This window comes from Corvus hawaiiensis, chromosome 1 (genome assembly GCF_020740725.1).
Source record: "Corvus hawaiiensis isolate bCorHaw1 chromosome 1, bCorHaw1.pri.cur, whole genome shotgun sequence".
Taxonomy (NCBI): Eukaryota; Metazoa; Chordata; class Aves; order Passeriformes; family Corvidae; genus Corvus; species Corvus hawaiiensis.
This window is the reverse complement of record NC_063213.1, coordinates 20,018,450-20,035,085: the sequence shown is the minus strand read 5'-3', so window position 1 is coordinate 20,035,085 and position 16,636 is coordinate 20,018,450. Positions and strand designations below refer to the sequence as shown.

Genomic DNA, 16,636 nt, shown 5'->3' with positions numbered 1-16,636 from the left:
ACAGCAGAGGCCGTGGACCGGCCATAGCACCGCCGGGCTGAAGGACACAGGGACGGGACTGGCGCTCTGCCAGCGCCTCCCACCCCGGCACCGGCCACCGCGGCGGGGGCCAAGCTCTCCTCGCGGCATTCGTCCCTTGCGGGGCGGCTCCGTCCTCCCGACCCCAGACGCCTCGGCTTCCCAGCAGCCCTGCTGCCTCCTCGCCACTGTCGGCGCAGCCACGCTGCCGCGCCCGCCGCCCCCGCCGTGACACCGCAGTGGCGCGCGCGGGCCGTTGGCGGGGCGGGGCGGCGCCGCGTGCCCGCCCCCTCGCTGTGCCCGCCCGCTCGGCGCTGCCGCGGGGCCGCTGCGGGAGCCTCCACGGAGGGAGTCGCTGCTACTGCTGCCGTCGCTGCCGACTGGGTGAGTTCGGGGTGCCCCGGGCACTCGGCGGGAAGCCGAGGCCAGGCATAGGCCTAATCTTCGCCAAGCTGTGGAGCCTCTTCGGTAGCCAAGGTGGGCGCTCGGGCCCGAGCCGGCGACGGGGCGGGCGGCGAGTGGAGCCCGGGGGCTGCGGGGGCCGCGGGGGCTCGGGGCCGGTGCCGCTCGCCGGGCTTCCCCTGAAGGCCCGCCTAGCCAAAAGTTGAGCTTTGCTTTGTGCCGCGCCGTGAGCGCTGGACCCGCGGCGCCTCATGCTTGGGGTCGCTTTGTTTCAGGTCCCGAGGTGGTCCCTCCTTTCCCCCTCCTCCCTGGCCGCGTTAAACGCGTCGTCTGCCCCGGGCAGCCCTTCAGGCGGTGCGCGCCCGGCATCCACGGCGGCCCGGACTGCTGAAGCTTTGATGGACGATGACGGTCCTTTTTGACTTCGCCGATCCTGCTTTTTAAGTCGGGATCTGTTATTAAAATCATGTTATTTTAGTCTTTAATTAAAAGGAAAAGAAGAACGCCAAACATGTAGGGGCCTTCGAGGTAAAAATTCTGTTTGTGTTTTGGCAATGATGCTAGTTAAATACAGTTAGTGACCCAAGAAAATCACTTCTCCAGACAAAAATAAAAAGGTCGTAAGGGGATAGTATCGCTTTCCATGCTCTCCTGCCCAGTTCATCCAGCCCCCCAATGATGGCTCATGTTCTAATCCAGAGTTCAGAATTTGCATCTGCCACCACTTTTACCTCAGATGGTTATCATAAAAATAGAAAATTATGTTTTCTGTTAATTTGTTCTAATTTTTTTTTTTGTTTACCTAGCCATTTCTGGTTAGGAAATTAAATAGTTAAGGAATTTTTAGTTTATATTCTTTTTCCTTGAGGCCCTGAGCTTGGAGCAGGCAAAATGATGTTACTGCTAATTGTTCTCTCATCGAGTTTCCAAATGTGTACCTCATTTCCACTTTAAAGTTCTTGATGCACATAAGACTTTTTTGTGCAACACTCTGTTGCAAGTTTTTGGAGGCAGATACACCTGGTGTACTTCCATAATTTTGTTCCTGTAGTTGCTCATAAGCCATTCTAGTTCTGTAGATACCAGAGCAAAGCCTCAGTGTGTGTGCACGTTGACATCTGTGTATCAAACTGTCTTTCATAGGATGGGATTTGGACGCAATCCCAGATCATTTATTTTTCTCATGCATACACCATCCTATCACATCATTCCTGAAGTCTTCTAACAAAGTCTTCTGAATTTGTTGCTAATTTCTTATTTTCCTGAACTGTCAAACCTATTCGGTAAGATTCAATGTTTCCCCTATTCTCCAGAAAAATAGTAAGTACTTTTTTTTGTTTTCATCAAATAGTGCAATCTGCAACTCCTTTCCTTCCATGAAGTGTTCCTAAGACTCCAAAGAGACCTATAAGCAGAAAACTGATCAGGAGATAACTGGTGGCTTTTAGTATTTGCCTGTATAGTAGCTTATGATGTCAATATTTATCTTCAGGAAAACACATTGTGTTTGTTATTGTATATTATTTCCTGGAAGAAAAATTATTCTTCATTGTGAATTACCTTGGCTGGATGCCGGATGTGCACCAAAGCAGCTCCGTGACTCCCCTCCTCAGCTGAACAGGGGGAGAGAAAATACAGCAAAAGGCTTCTGGGTTGAAATAAGGATAGGGAGAGATCACTCACCAGTTACCATCATGGGCAAAACAGACTTAATTTGTGAAAGTAATATAATTCATTCCCAGTCAAATCAGAACAGGTTAACGAGAAATAAAACCAAATCTTCTAAACATCTCCCCCCGACTCCTCCCTCTCTTTTCCCAGGGTTAACTTTATTTTTAGTTCTCTACCTCCTCCCTGCAGGAGGAGAACAGGGAATTGGGGCTGTGGTCAGTTCATCACTTGTCTGCCACTCTTTCCTCCTCATGGGGGTGGACTCCATCCCCTATTCCAGTGTGGGATCCCTCCCATGGGACACAGTCCTTCATGGGCTTCTCCAGTATGTGTTCTTCCCAAGGTCTGCAATTCTTCACTAACTGTTCCAGCATGGGTCCTTTTCATGAGGCACAGTCCTTCAGGGACAGGCTGCTCCAGCAGGGATCCCCCACGAGGTCACAAGCCTGCCAGCAAACCTGTTCCAGAGTGGACTCTTCTCCATGGGTCCGCAGGTTCTTGCCAGGAGCCTGCTCCAACCTGAGTGTCCAGTGGGGTCACAGCCACCTTTGACATCCACCTGCTTTGGCATGGGGTCCTCCATGGGGTGCAGGTGGATCTCTGCTCCTCCATGGACCTCAATGGCTGCAGGGCCACAGCTGCCTCGATGTGGCCCTCACCATGGGCTGCAGGTGGATCTCTGACACCTGCAGAACCTCCTTTCCCTCCTTGTGCGCTGACCTTGGAGTCAGCAGAGTTGTTTTTACTCATATATTCTCACTCCTCTTTTCTCTGTTCGTAATTGCATCTGTGCAGTAACCTTTTCCTGTCTTAAATGTGTTATCCCAGAGGCATTACACCTGTTGCTGATGGCCCTGCCTGGCATTGGCTACATAAATGTAAGAGAAGCTTCTAGGAGTTTCTCACAGAAAGCACTGTGTAGCCCTCTTCACTATCAAAATCTCACCATGCAAACCTAGTGCATTCGTATGCATTAATGAAAAATTAGTCTCACAGTTAAAATAGATGAGATAATACCATTAAATATTTAATTTTTGGCTTTTATCCCAATAAGAAGCTCTTAGGGTGTGTCCTGATCTTGGTTTAGTGCTGGAGTTATCTTTTGTTCGGTTTTTGCTTTGGTTTTGGGTTTGGTTTTTGGTGTTTTTTTTTTTTTTTTTACCTCTTCTTGTGGTAACCACAGAAAAGAAAGTGAGCTTTTTTTCCTGGCCAAATTTGAAATTTCATTCTAGAAAATTTGCTACAAACATAAACTTTTGACCTAATGGAAAATTAGTCTCCAACTACACACCTATTTTCGCTAAATAATATTGTTACTGATAATAAAGCATAGTAATTTCTGAGTTGATTTTGGTTGCTCTTCTAGTTACATCAAATCTTGACAACTCCTTAGAGAATTCACAGGCTGTCCTGTGAAGCTGCTTGTTGAGCAGACTAAGACGTTAACTTACACATTGATTTTGGCTATATAGAAGGAGTATTCCAAAGGTGCAAGTAGGTTCCACTATGTGAGGAGCATGGTATCAGTTCTCATGGCTAGTTGTGTGATAGTCTGCAGCACTTGATACTGGCAAAAGGAAAAACAAAAAGCAAAGATTTGAAAAGTTCCATCTGTGTTCTATCAAGTAGAGCATGGGGGATGAGGTGTGCCTAAGTCTTTCAGCTCTCAATATATGTTGTCTCATAATCAAATAGTAATTGAATGATGTGAACTGAAATAGAGATATGCTTACTTGTAAGAGAAACAATGGCCTTTAAAATAGACTTTTGTCATTTTTCTATGTGACTATCTAATGGATTCCTGATAATTTTTCCTTTTCTTTTTTTTTTAATTGACCAAAAATATTGCCCGAGTATTGTTTTCATTTAAAATATGCCCTGAAGCATGACCTGGTGACCTTAGTGATCTAAGTTCAGATTGAACTTACTTTTATTAGTAACTTACTTTTAGAACTTAAAAAAAAATCAAGAGTTCACAAATGACCTGCTGAAGCTATGATTCAGTAGTCAAGTGGCACATTCTTCTAAGCAACATGTAGTAGTGTGAATAGATGGTGGAGCAATTAAGTTAGTGCCTGTGTTAACATATGTCTGAGTAAAACTTGCTTGATTTATCATTCCATCAGTGCTATCAAAACTGCTCTTAATAAAACTAAGGGTTAAAAATGGAAGTGAATGTCAGCAACCCTGATAAAGGTAACTGACATTTGTCAATACCTTATTTTTTTGTATGTGTCTGATAGAATTCTTTAAGAAGCATACAAATCTGGGGTTTACTTATATTTGGAACAGTAATTATTCAGAGTCTTACAGGTTGCTCTGGAGGTCTGGAGATACGAGATGTATTTTAACAGTTATTTTGTACTTCAGAGAAGATTCTAAGGTAGCTCTTAGTGTACAAAATGAGTCTTTGTATTGAAACCTCTTCGACCTTCAGAATTATGTCTTCATAATTATGACCTTCAGCATTCTGTCTTCAACTCTGAGGCCTCCAAGATTGTTGCTCTTTGGAACCAGGTAAGTTTTGTTTCACAGCCTGGAAAGTATTGGTACCCATTCCAGTAGTCATTTTCTCCAAATATGTTAGAAGACTCATCATTAAAGTATTTAGAATTTTTTTCATTTTTATTTTTACCTTTTGCAAAATAGAGGAAAAGGCATGTTGGGAGAAATGAATCTTCAGTTTTGGGCTGTTTTACAACAGAGAAATATAGATGAGTAAGGGAAGAAAAGAGCGTATTATGTCTTTCTTCTAACATCTGCAAGAAGATAATCTTCACTGTCCTGTGTTTTTGTAATACTAAACTGCCAGGGATTTTTTTTAACAGTATTACATACTATTTTTTTTAAACAGTGTGCTAGAAATGGTTGATAAAACCAAAAAGTCATTGGATTCTTTTAAGGAATAGTCTAATACTGTCTTTTCTTTTTTTCCCTCCATATGCCTACTTTTTCTACTTTCCCTCCCCATTCCTGCCTGATTAATAAAGACTCTTCTCTTCTGCTCTCTTAACTTTGTTATGGATTTTCTTCTTCTTTTGCCAAGAACATGGTGGACTGGGAAGATATTCATGAATACAACCTAAACTGAGTTTGAATACCAGCCAGTGAAAGGGAGAAACTTTGGTTAGTCTGTAAGTACAGAACACAAATAAATCACTGCCTATGGTTTACCCCGTAACTGTCCTTCTTCCTAAATGTGACATCTCTCTTCTACTAGCTGCGCTTGTAAACAAGTAATTGTCTTGCTAAAATTCTGTTGTGTCTTAGTTTGGTAGTTTTTAAGCTCACATGTTTTTCCTCTAATGCACATCTATGTGTAAATTTTCTGTATTTTCATCAAACTAGACAGAAATTCAACTTTTGAATATGTTTGTAAGTGATGAGTTTTCCATTACTATAGTTCTGGAATCTGCTACTTGTATGAGATACCCATGATTTCACCTTACTATTTTCATGACAAGATCATCATTAATTAACACTTGTGTGACTGTTCATTGTTTGTGCTTATTCAATCACTGTATGAAATGCCATTTGACCATGAAGTAACACAGATAAGCTGTGCCTTTTTTTCGAGTTAGTGCTGATTCACACTTCAGTGGCTTTTAAAAGCAGTCATCTCAATGGAGGTTTTTTCTTCATTACTTCAAGTAGTGTGATGTTGTATCATCCAACACTCCAATCATTCATGCCTAAGATGATGTATTCTGATAAGAAGATGAGAGGGCAGAGTAATTCCTGACTGGAATTTCTTTTTTTTCTTGAAAATAACTCAAACAGAATGCTGCAAAAGTAGAATCATCTTCTTCCTGGCTATAGTTGACATGTGTAGTTTGAAAACAACAGAAGGGTATTTCTGTTTGACCTTTGAAAGCTGTTTAAATTTAACTAAATTTGAAGAAGAGATGGACAGCCAAGCTAGGCATGATTTATTAGCATTGAAAATAGAGGATTTCATACTATTTATGTATTGGGAAAGGTCATTAATTACTGATGCTGCTGTTAATGGGGCTAGAAGTACTCCTGTATTTACAGCCAGGAAATGTTCTTTCCTTAGAATGTATTGACACGATGCAGTAGTAGGAGAACTGGCACAAAGAAACAGATTTTATCATCTGTTATAACCCTATTGCATAGCAAAACTTATAAAAGTTCCATACAAGAGAATGTTCTATTACAGTAATATTCAGTATAAAAAGATGTAGGTTACTATAAATAAGTAGATTTTAAACCAAAACAATTCTTCCTTAAACCACCCGCTTGTGGGGGAAAAATACCCACCAATTTGATATTTGTGATAGATCTTTTGCTCTAGTAACTTACTGGATTCTGTACATCAAATGTGGTATTTTGTAGGAAGTCTTTAAACTGTGAACCATGTTTTGCTTTGGAATAAGGGCCCTAGAATTGTAAATATTATCTCTTTAAAAGTGAGCTTGTTCACAGAATTTTTATGAATCCATTTGCAGGTTCTTCCCTCTGAACTGATTTGCTTTCTTTGTCAGTAATTGGATCAGTATGTTGTAACTTCACACATGTAGCAAAAGAACCACCATCCTAAGTGGTTGTGCTACTGGATTTGAAATTCTAAGAGGGATTATTTACAGAGAAGCATATAAATTCTGGAGGACTATTTTGCTGGTTTTGTTTGTTTGTTTTCTGTTTTGCTTCCTCTGTGCCTGGAAAAAAATAACATTGCAGCAATTGCAAGATCACTATTCTGTATGCTAGAATTTACTGCAGGTTGGGGGCTGTGATCTTTCCTTTATACTCAGCACTGATGGGGCCTCACCTGGAGTACTGTGTCCAGTTCTGGGCTCTTCAGTACAAGAGAGTCGTGGACGTACTGGGGAGAGTTCAGTCATGGGCTGCAAGGGTGATTAAGGGACTGGAGCATCTCACATATGAGAAAAAGAGGTGCAAAGAGGGCAGAGCCAGACTTGTCTTAGTGGTGCAAATGACAGGACTGGGCAATGGGCATGAACTGAAACACGGAAGTTCCTTCTGAACATCAGGAAACACTTTTTCACTGTGAGGGTGGCTGAACAATGACCCAAGCTGTCCAGGGAGGCTGTGGAGTTTCCATCTTGGAAATATTAAAAACCCAGCTGGACATGGTCCTAGGCCACTGGCTGTATGGGCCTGGTTGAGCAAAGAGGTTCAACCAGATGACCTCCAGAAGTGTTTTCCAGCCTTGACTATTCCATCATTCTGTGACTTTTCAGCTTAGAAGTTGCAAAGTTAGAATTTGTGGCCTATTCAAAATACAGTTTCCTCTCAGGTTTTACTGTGTGAATGATGATGGTACCTTAACAAATGGTTATTATTGAGCCTTGAATGTTAGGGTAATATCTTTTGCGGTCTTTGGATGTTTGTTGGTGTTCATTGCTATGAATTATATTTTTTCATTGTACTTTTCTTTCTAAAACTAGATGTTGTAAATGAAGTAATCGTTAGTAACTGTACCTTTATTAGATTTCCAGTGCTGACTTTCCTGAAACTGTAGTCTCAAGAGAAGATGAGGCTTTGTGGTTTTGTTTGGCTTTTTTTCTGTCCTGAAGATACCACTAATCTGTGTAACATACTGAAATAAGAGAAACAAGCAGTTGCTTTCTTCAGTAAGGGAGAGTGATTAACCAGAATTATAATTATTGCTGTTTCCACTAATTTATTGTCTTTTTTTTAATTTTTTTGTGTATGCAGAGCACAAAGTAATCATAGTGGGACTTGATAATGCTGGAAAGACTACTATTCTTTACCAGTTTTAAGTATATGAGCTAATTGTTTTTCTGTTTGTATTTTGTCACTGTTTAATCATGAAAAATTCAGCTTTGTAACCTTGTGGAATCTCTAAAGTTCCAAATCACACTTCATACATTAATGGTATTAGTTGTTCTAGGCAGAGTAAATATTTAAAGGATAAGTGAAGAAACTGCTGTGCTTTAAAACTGCACTGTAAATTGAATAACAAAATTGTACATTCAAGCACAAAGTGAACTTTAATTTTTTTGCCATGAAAGCCTGTCTCAATTTGTAAGCATAGAAATAATCTTGTTGCCAGTAACTGCAGGAAAGATTTTTAAATTAATGGAAATTCTAGCTGCTCTGCAAAAATCCAAAAATGTTTCCAAATGTTTCTCAATTCCAGTGTCTAAAACTTGTGATAGAGAATTCCTAAAAATAATATTTCCTCTTGCCCGGGTCCTAGCTTTCTCATTTTCAATAGCATCATTGCACCCAAATCTTGGCAGCATTACAGGAATAGCCATGATAAATTCAAGACTGTTGTTAGGACCATAATTACTATTGTAACTGTGGAAAAGGAAGAAGGTGTAACTAAATTAATACCCATATATCTGGATATCAAAGCAGCATAGTATGCTTTCCAAAAAGACTTTTTATTCATAAGCATTTTTGAGCAAGCTTAAAGGTGAAACTGAGAAATTTTCAGAAAATTCAGAAATTTTTTTTGGCTTTGTAACCAAACAGTCATTTGGGATTTAATATTGAGTGACTGAGTAGACTGCTTTGATAATATTATATTCCAATTTATATTTATATTTGGGGGTTATATTTGGGATCTTGAGAATGGTAGCTCCTACTTTAAAACAACTGTGTTTTAAGTGTCGTTAATGTCCTTTAAAAAGACAGTCCTCCTAAAACACAGATGCTTATCCATTTGTTATGCCTTTTATGTGCTTATTTTTCATTGCTGATTTCTTTAAGCATGACTCCTTTCTAAAGTTCAAATATATAGCTTTTTTAAAATATGCCTAAATTTTTAATATTTTTTAATCAGTTACACATATTTACTTTTTCTACAAAAAAATTGTTATAATTCAGCTGTAACAAGCCTTGTAGATTTTGCTGATTGGTCCTTATGGTATGATATTGCTTCCTTTAGCTTAATGAATGAAGTGGTTCATACTTCTCCAACCATAGGAAGCAATGTAGAAGAAATAGTGGTGAAAAACACTCATTTCTTAATGTGGGATATTGGAGGGCAAAAATCATTACGGTCGTCGTGGAATACCTATTATTCAAACACAGAGGTATGAGACAATGTTTTGAAATCTGCAAATTGAATAAGTTTGTTTGAAATTATATTCATTTATTAGGAATATTGGTAGACTTCTGTAAAGATGGCAGCTGTATTGATGTTAAATTTTATTGAGGAAGAATAAACTCAGAAAGTGTGGGGTATCTCTGGTATGCAGCCGTTTTTCTGGTAACATTTGAAGTATTTTTTCCGTATACTTTACAGTAATGCTATTTGATCTATGCTATAAACTGTGAAATTAAGACTTTTTTCCTAGGCAATCAAATGATAAAAAAATACATTTTAGATCAGATTTTTTACTTGCTTTTTTTAAGTAGTTTAAAAAGAAAATTTTGCAATGTAATTTGCAAATTTTGTGATGATTTGTAGTGGTCAGCTGGACTTCTGTATATCCAGTGTGAAATGGTTTTGAAATAATGATAATTAAGGACGAGGAATGAGACTTTCTCTAGGCCTAGGCAGCAGTATTTTAAAAGCTCATCAGCTCGTAGCTTTTATCCAAAGGAGGAAGGAAAGTCTTGCTGTGCACTGTTTTTGAGGTACTGGCACAGCTGCTGTTGCTGGAAAGGTTGGAGTAGAATTCAGCACTGGTTTACTTTTGGGGTTTGTTTTTTATGACAGTCTTATTGAGGCCAAGAGGTTATCAATACAAAAAGGCACATATAACCTCTGAGGACTCTTTTTGAGACACCTACCTTGATGTAAGATATTACAGACTTCATTTTTTACCATTTCTACTGAAAGCAGAGACCTCTTCTAGATACTCATTATAGAAGTATTCCATCCTCCTTTAAAATTACCTTTTTTATCTTTTCCTTTTTCTATATCTTTTCTTATACTCCTCTTGAAGAGAGGTGAGATCAGTGATCCGTCCTAGATCTGCTGTAAGCCTGGTGATGATATCTCAACCATCATCTCTAGTAGTTTAGACTAATTTTTTATTTTATCTGGAAAAGTACAGCTACATCTAAGACACATATGAGGATAAAGAGACTTCTGCAATAAGTTCTTGGCATGTACCCCTTGAGTATCTTTGGTTTTGAAATTTGGAGTGATGTATATATTCTTTTCCTGATACTTTTGGTGTGTTCTTCATATTCTATCTAGTAAGTGTTTGAAATCCAGTGCCTTCTAGTACTTGGAAAGAAGATCTTACCCTTTACTTAGAAGCTTTGCCTGCTGGAAACAGTTGAGGAAGAAAGAGTTTTGTTTACTATGCTAATCCTAGCCTCCCTCATGAATAATTCCATTACTGTTCCTCCTCATCTGCTGGGCATCTCAAAGTCACAGCAGCATTAAATTGACAAAGTTTTTCATACTTTGTGGTCATTTTCAATGGCTAATGAATCCCTTTAATTTTATAAGGCCAAGTGATTTGGAGCATACGTTGGAGAATTACAGCAATGATTTCTAATTCTCCTTCTTTGTTACTGTCTCTCTTTTCTCCTTTTGTCACTTTCTCTTTCCTAGTGTCCTCTGAAAGTGTATGTCTCTTCTGTAGGAAGACTTGGGGTAGTGGTCTCTTGAAAATGTGCTTTCTGTAATTTGTAGTTTATATTTACATACTATACTATTGGTGTTTTTCTCTAGTTCATCATTCTGGTTGTTGACAGCATTGATAGAGAGCGACTTTCTATAACAAAAGAAGAACTTTATAGAATGCTGGCTCATGAGGTATGGTGGGGCGTTGGGATAATAGTTTTGTTGAGAACAGTCAAATAACATTTCATGCTTCCTATGTTAACAAAAATAATACCATCAGAAAAAAAATTCTGAGAATGTGTATGCCTGTTGATCACATTTTAAAACCATGTAAGTTGTAAATAAGCAGAAAAATTATTATGAAGTACTCTTCTAATAGGACTTGCTTGATTGGAATCAAATCAGTCTTTAGGTTGCAAATGCTGAACTTGTGGAATATCTTACGCTTCATATTAATGTAACCAGCTATTACTGCACTGACTGTTTCAGTTAAATGGCTAGAATTTAAAGAAACATTTTTTTTTTTAATCCTGTTCCTTAAAATTAAGGAGCATATATCATACTATGGGTAAATTAATTTCAGTTCATTTTCGTTCAGAATTATTTGGTTCTGTTTTTATTATATGTTGTCCTGGTGACTGTTCAGAATTGGGCCAACTCACTCAAACATCTTAAATTAACTTGTACATTGGCTTAGGTAAAATATGTTAAAACCTTTTGTGATCACTCTGAAGCTGAATTAAGGTTGTTTTAAATCTAAATATTCTCCCTCATTTTTGAAAGAAAAGGATTTATTACAATGCAAGTAATACTGTTAAGTTCATTTTTCTGAGAGACTTGTGTTTCACATAAGTGAGTTTTTGATTTACAGTTTATTATTAATTGTAGTTTGGGTCTAATAGTAAGGAGTAAATTCACTACCAAAAAAGGTGGAAAAATTACTTACTGTGGTGAAGTTTTCCCATGTAGTTTTTTAGTTTCCAGTCTGAAACTCTTAGGTAATCATGATCTACCATCTCTTGAAAACAGTTGGTAGGCCTAGACTGGACTACTTTTAGGGGTGAATTTTCAGCTGTAGATCATAAACCTTTTTGTTTTGGGTTGTTTTTTCTCTTGGTAGAAAAACATTCTCAAAATTTAATATGCACTGAAATGTATTGAACACTTTCAGTTGCAACTGTCAGCTTCCTGAGTATTACATTTGTTTACCCTTCTGCACTTTTAAAGCTATACATTCCAGTTCATCTCATTGCTGTTTGGAATGCTACACTCCATACTGAAACAAAACAATTTTAATTAGTTATTAAAGCTGATGCAGCATTATTAGAGCTCCCTTTTTGGAACACTAGGATTAAACTTATAAGAATTCAGAAAACTTTCTTAAATTATTACTGCTTTAATCAATACAGAACTTCTTTAAGGAAGTTGAAAGCAATTTCAAGGGAGTGATATCTAGCAGGCTTTTCCATTTGAATAGTATTTATTGCAAGACTTTGAATATTTAACCAGAAATAATTCCACTGGCTTAGAGCATTATAAAATGTATTTTGACAAGACTTTCATTAGTTATGTATGAACATGTGGTCAACACCAAAAGGATACTCATATAATACATTACAGTTTGATTCTCTGTGGTGGTGAACGCTTCTGAATAAATTAGTTTTTTCAGTCTTACTGCAATGAGTATTTAGTGCAGTAAGTCAGTTAAAACTCCATGCTCCTGTGTAATTGTAGATGAGCTTGGATACAGTTCTTTTAAGAAATGAAGTTAGCACAATAGCCTTTTAGTTCTGTATAATAACTATTATGAGTACTGTAAATCATTTCTAGGATTTACGGAAGGCTGCGGTTCTCATCTTTGCAATCAAGCAGGACATGAAGGGCTGCATGACAGCTGCTGAGATATCTGCATACCTCACCCTCAGCTCCATAAAGGATCACCCATGGCACATTCAGTCCTGCTGTGCTTTGACAGGAGAAGGGTAAGTGCTTACTGCTTAGTATGGCAATTGGTGGTAAATGAGAATACTGATTTAGAAGCCTGCTGACACCAACATGGATTTTCTGAAAGTTCATATTTTCTGAACTTTGCAGTCAGAGGGACATTTTAAATTTTTCATTTTCTTAATTGAACCTTGTGTTTTTTCTCATAGCTCAGACTCCAAACTCATACGAAATTCTTCCATTTGTTGTTAAAAACCCCAAATCAAAAACCAAACACCACCCCTCCATCTAAGTATGTAGCTGTTGACATAGCTGTCTTTCTCTGTACTACTCTCTTACTCTTGTGTGTCTTTCTGTATTAAAGAAATAAGCTACTTCTTTCTTCCTTTATATTCTAAACTACAGGAAGCTGCTAAGCTGGGAGGTTGAGGTGTTCTGGGGTTTATTTGGTTGGTTGGGTTTTTTGATTAGCATTGAAACATAGTTTTTGATGAAAAGTTACATAGATCTGTCATAAAACAAAATTGTTACCAATATTAAACATTTTGTTTGTATCTGGCTAGTATAGCTAATTTTGAAATATGTATACCTTATGCCAGCAATTACTAAAATGAAATGCTGGGCTAGCCTTAGATCCTTAGTCTGTAAAGACCAAAAAACATTTTTGGATACCTTTTAACAAGTTGGACAATGACTTGCTTGTATGGTGTGAAGTGTACTAATTTTTCATCTTGATTTTTAAGGCAGTCTTGTAATGTGTGATATTTAGAGGGTTTTTTTGGCTCTGTTATACAACCTTTACAATAATGTGGTGTTGTGACATCAAAAATAGTGAATCCAACTGAGTATTTGGGAAGGGAAAGCATCTACCTCACTTTATAGCATGAAGTATAGTCTAATGTCATGGAGATATCTTGTAGAGTGAATGGTGGCATTAACTTCCTTGGGGTGCAATATGTTAGAACAAAGTGGGGGTTTTTTTTATGAGGTCTTTGGATTGTATTGTTTTGTTCTAAGAGTTAACTCTACTTTCCTGCTACCAATTTTGCTAAAGTCACTTTTGAATACACAGTTTATGTACTTATTAAGATCTTCAACCAAGTTGACATTTGAAGGAAAGTAATAATTAATAAATACGAAGTTTAGCTTAGAAACAGTGGCCATCCTAGGCTGCTTCTTTGTATTGTGAACCAAAAAGGGGTGAATATTTAGAATACTTTAGACTGTGACAGTAGTGAGATGAACTTAGTGACCTGAGTCTTCCATTTTGATCTACTGAAACAATTGATGGAAAAACAATGAGCCCTATGATGCTACATCTTTCCTTGCCTACTATTAAAAAGTCTTGTCTCTTCCAAGATGTTCCAGTGGCCCCTGTGGGTATCACTGCATGATTTTCATTCATAAAACATACTAATTTGGATGTTGCCAATTGGCATTGTGCCCCTGGTGGTAGCAATTCTGACAGGAATCTGGGGGGATCAGCCCCGTGTGAGTGAAGCTAGCAATTCTTGGATAGCTAAACCCTGATTTACTGTATGAAGGTAAAGCTCAAAGAGGTATAAACTAGGTAACTAGATCCCTACAAAATCAAAGGAAAGTCTGTCTTCTGAAATGGAAGACTTTAAATGGAGATGCAGATTGAGTTAGGAAGCAGATTAGATCCCATGCAGTCTTAGTATTCAATATAAGCATACTTTTAATTTTGTAACGTGATTTTAGAATTTTTGATTTGCTGTCTTTTCATGAAACAATTCAGTCTGGATAACCTGCCCTTTATCTTTTAGTATTAGTGTGTAAAGGTCTAGCATTCTGTAGAAAAATAAAAAGGTTTTTGTTTCCAAGTACTTATGAGTAACCATTTAAGAATAGTGTCTTTTAGGTTTACAAGGAACAAAAAATTGCAGTACTGTCAAGCTTCAATGAAATAGAATGCTTGACCATTTTCATGTGGCTAAAGCATAAGTAGACTTAGTTTAAAACACTATTTGCTCTGTTCAGCTTTCAATCCCATTTCCAGATGATCTAATTTATTTTAAGTAGCTGCTTTGACACATAAAAACAGGTAGAAAATACCTTCAAGATGCTGGAATACCGCTAGTACCAATTATAACGTCTCTTATCTTTCAGGTTATGCCAAGGCTTGGAGTGGATGACCTCCCGTATTGGAGTGAGATAGCTTTTTTTTTGCTTTTTTTTTTCAATTCCTCCAAAAGAAGAGACTTCTATTTATCCTGTGAACATGTACATTTTTCTGTACTTTTGGCTGCTGAGGCAGTGACCATGTTTAATTTATATCAGCCAACCTCTAAGCTGTGCTTGAATCAAGCGCAGTTGAACTGAAACACAAAAGTATTTTCTTAACTTTTTTTAATACACTAATCTTCAACTGGATGAACATATGTGAATCTGTTTTTAAGCATTGAAATTCCTCTGAATATGAGTTCTAACTTTTTCGATGATAGCTTTTTAAAATCTGTTTTGTCATTGTCAATATTTCATACTTCCTCTTTCTAAATAGTTGTATAAATTACTAACATAAATGAGCACATTTTATTTAATAATTAAAAGTAGTGTTTAGGTTAACTTTACTCTGCCATAGCTTTAACCTCAAAGGATAACTGTATCTCTCCAGCTGGACTTCCTGGAACTTTAGTAGAGTTCTAGCCAGCACGAGAATTAATAGTTATGAATGCAAATTTTAAAATGCCTAATGAATTAGTTATAGTTAATATTGTGGTGGCTTTTAATCTGATACACAATGGAACTTCTGCCTTAAAAGAAATCTGTTTCAGTCTCAGTTTCTGTGGTATGTAGTTCTAGGATATTCTTCTACTTGAAGATACATCTCTGTACAGTGCATAAAAATATTGCTACTGAGTGCTGGTATAGTCATTAAGAACTTGAATACCTTTTCAAAGGTAAATTGGTAATTAAATTTGGAATCACAGCAGCCAGTGTTATGTGTAGACTTGCTGTATTCAGTTACAATTTTAAATTCTGTTACAATTTTAAATTCTGTATACATGAGCCTTCCTCACCTTTTAGTGAGAGGGCTGTTTTCTAAATGAATGCAAAATCAAAAGGGAAGCCAGACTTATAAATAAAACCATGGTGCTGTATCTGTAGACTTCAGAGTGAAGCTAATCTTGACCTTTATTTACCTACTATCACATACCTTTTCAGATTCTGTTGCAGAGAAATTATTTTGCCTTCATTTTTGTTTTTGGTCTTATTTGCACGAGCAGAGGACTTTTGACGGTGTTTGAGTTAGATTTCTTCACCTGAAATCTGAAAAACAGGTGGTGAAAGATTGGACCCAGTAACTGTTAATTCAATTTGAAGGGAATTAAGTTAAATCTAAAGAAATCTAAAGACACTGTGTTAATTGAGACATTAGGTATCAAATAAACCTAACCACCAATCACCCCAAAAAACCCCACATGAGGATTAAAAAAACCAAACAAATCAAAACCAATAGTGGACACCCAATTCCTAGCAAAGTCCCAGCAGCAGTCAGGTACCCAACGTATCTAAATGCTTGGCAGGTTTTCCAGAAGCACTGTTCTGCACTTCTGCATGCCTAAAAGCCATATGGAGTTTGGTTACCAGAACCATTTTGCAAACTGACTGTAGGCCTTTGATGACAAAATGATTTTGTTAAATCTTGTTCCAGAAATTAAAGCACACCGAGTTTTCTTTAATAAAATCTTAAGCTTTGTAAATTTCAATTTGCTTCCATTTTATTTAAATAAAACTTAATGAAATTTTTAAAGTATCAGCAAATATGTTGTCATAAGTGTTGGAAAGACTTTGAATACATGTGGAAACAGTGATTGGTTGAATGAAGTTGTGTATTAATGCCAGTTAGCAAAAGTTACATTTAAGACTACATTGAGTGTCAAGTCAAAGTGTTCAGAAAATAATTAAAATCAGCAAAAAGTAGTGCATTAAAAAAAAATACGAATGCAAAGTGAGGTTAAAATCTGGTATTAAAGCTGTTTGCTCTGATGTTCATCTGTTTTAATGTGTGAAAATAAGATTTGTTTTGCTCTTAGG

The 16,636-nt window shown here is 37.5% G+C and overlaps 1 protein-coding gene across 5 annotated transcripts; it reads left to right on the top strand.

Moving 5' to 3' along the window:
* Positions 1-304: 304 nt before the first annotated feature.
* Positions 305-16,352, top strand: LOC125322009 (ADP-ribosylation factor-like protein 5B). 5 transcript variants are annotated; one of them, XM_048295539.1, is made up of 8 exons: positions 305-495; positions 696-948; positions 5,138-5,225; positions 7,795-7,855; positions 8,996-9,143; positions 10,742-10,825; positions 12,464-12,615; positions 14,708-16,352. In XM_048295539.1, the coding sequence occupies exons 5-8, from the start codon at positions 9,000-9,002 to the stop codon at positions 14,754-14,756; spliced, it is 429 nt and encodes a 142-aa protein (XP_048151496.1). In that variant the 5' UTR covers positions 305-495; positions 696-948; positions 5,138-5,225; positions 7,795-7,855; positions 8,996-8,999; the 3' UTR covers positions 14,757-16,352. The 5 variants fall into 5 exon arrangements, with proteins under 5 accessions (XP_048151496.1, XP_048151502.1, XP_048151511.1 ...); XM_048295545.1 differs by lacking the exon at positions 696-948; XM_048295549.1 differs by lacking the exons at positions 305-495; positions 696-948 and adding an exon at positions 4,035-4,608.
* The last annotated feature ends 284 nt before the right edge of the window (positions 16,353-16,636 follow it).

What these genes read in the sequence shown, in the direction of transcription:
- LOC125322009 (XM_048295554.1), top strand. Translation starts at nt 9,000, where the DNA reads ATGAATGAAGTGGTTCATACTTCTCCAACCATAGGAAGCAATGTAGAA. An exon ending in CCTATTATTCAAACACAGAG is followed by an intron (nt 9,144 to 10,741) that starts GTATGAGACAAT and finishes GTTTTTCTCTAG; the next exon opens with TTCATCATTCTGGTTGTTGA. An exon ending in TGTGCTTTGACAGGAGAAGG is followed by an intron (nt 12,616 to 14,707) that starts GTAAGTGCTTAC and finishes CTTATCTTTCAG; the next exon opens with GTTATGCCAAGGCTTGGAGT.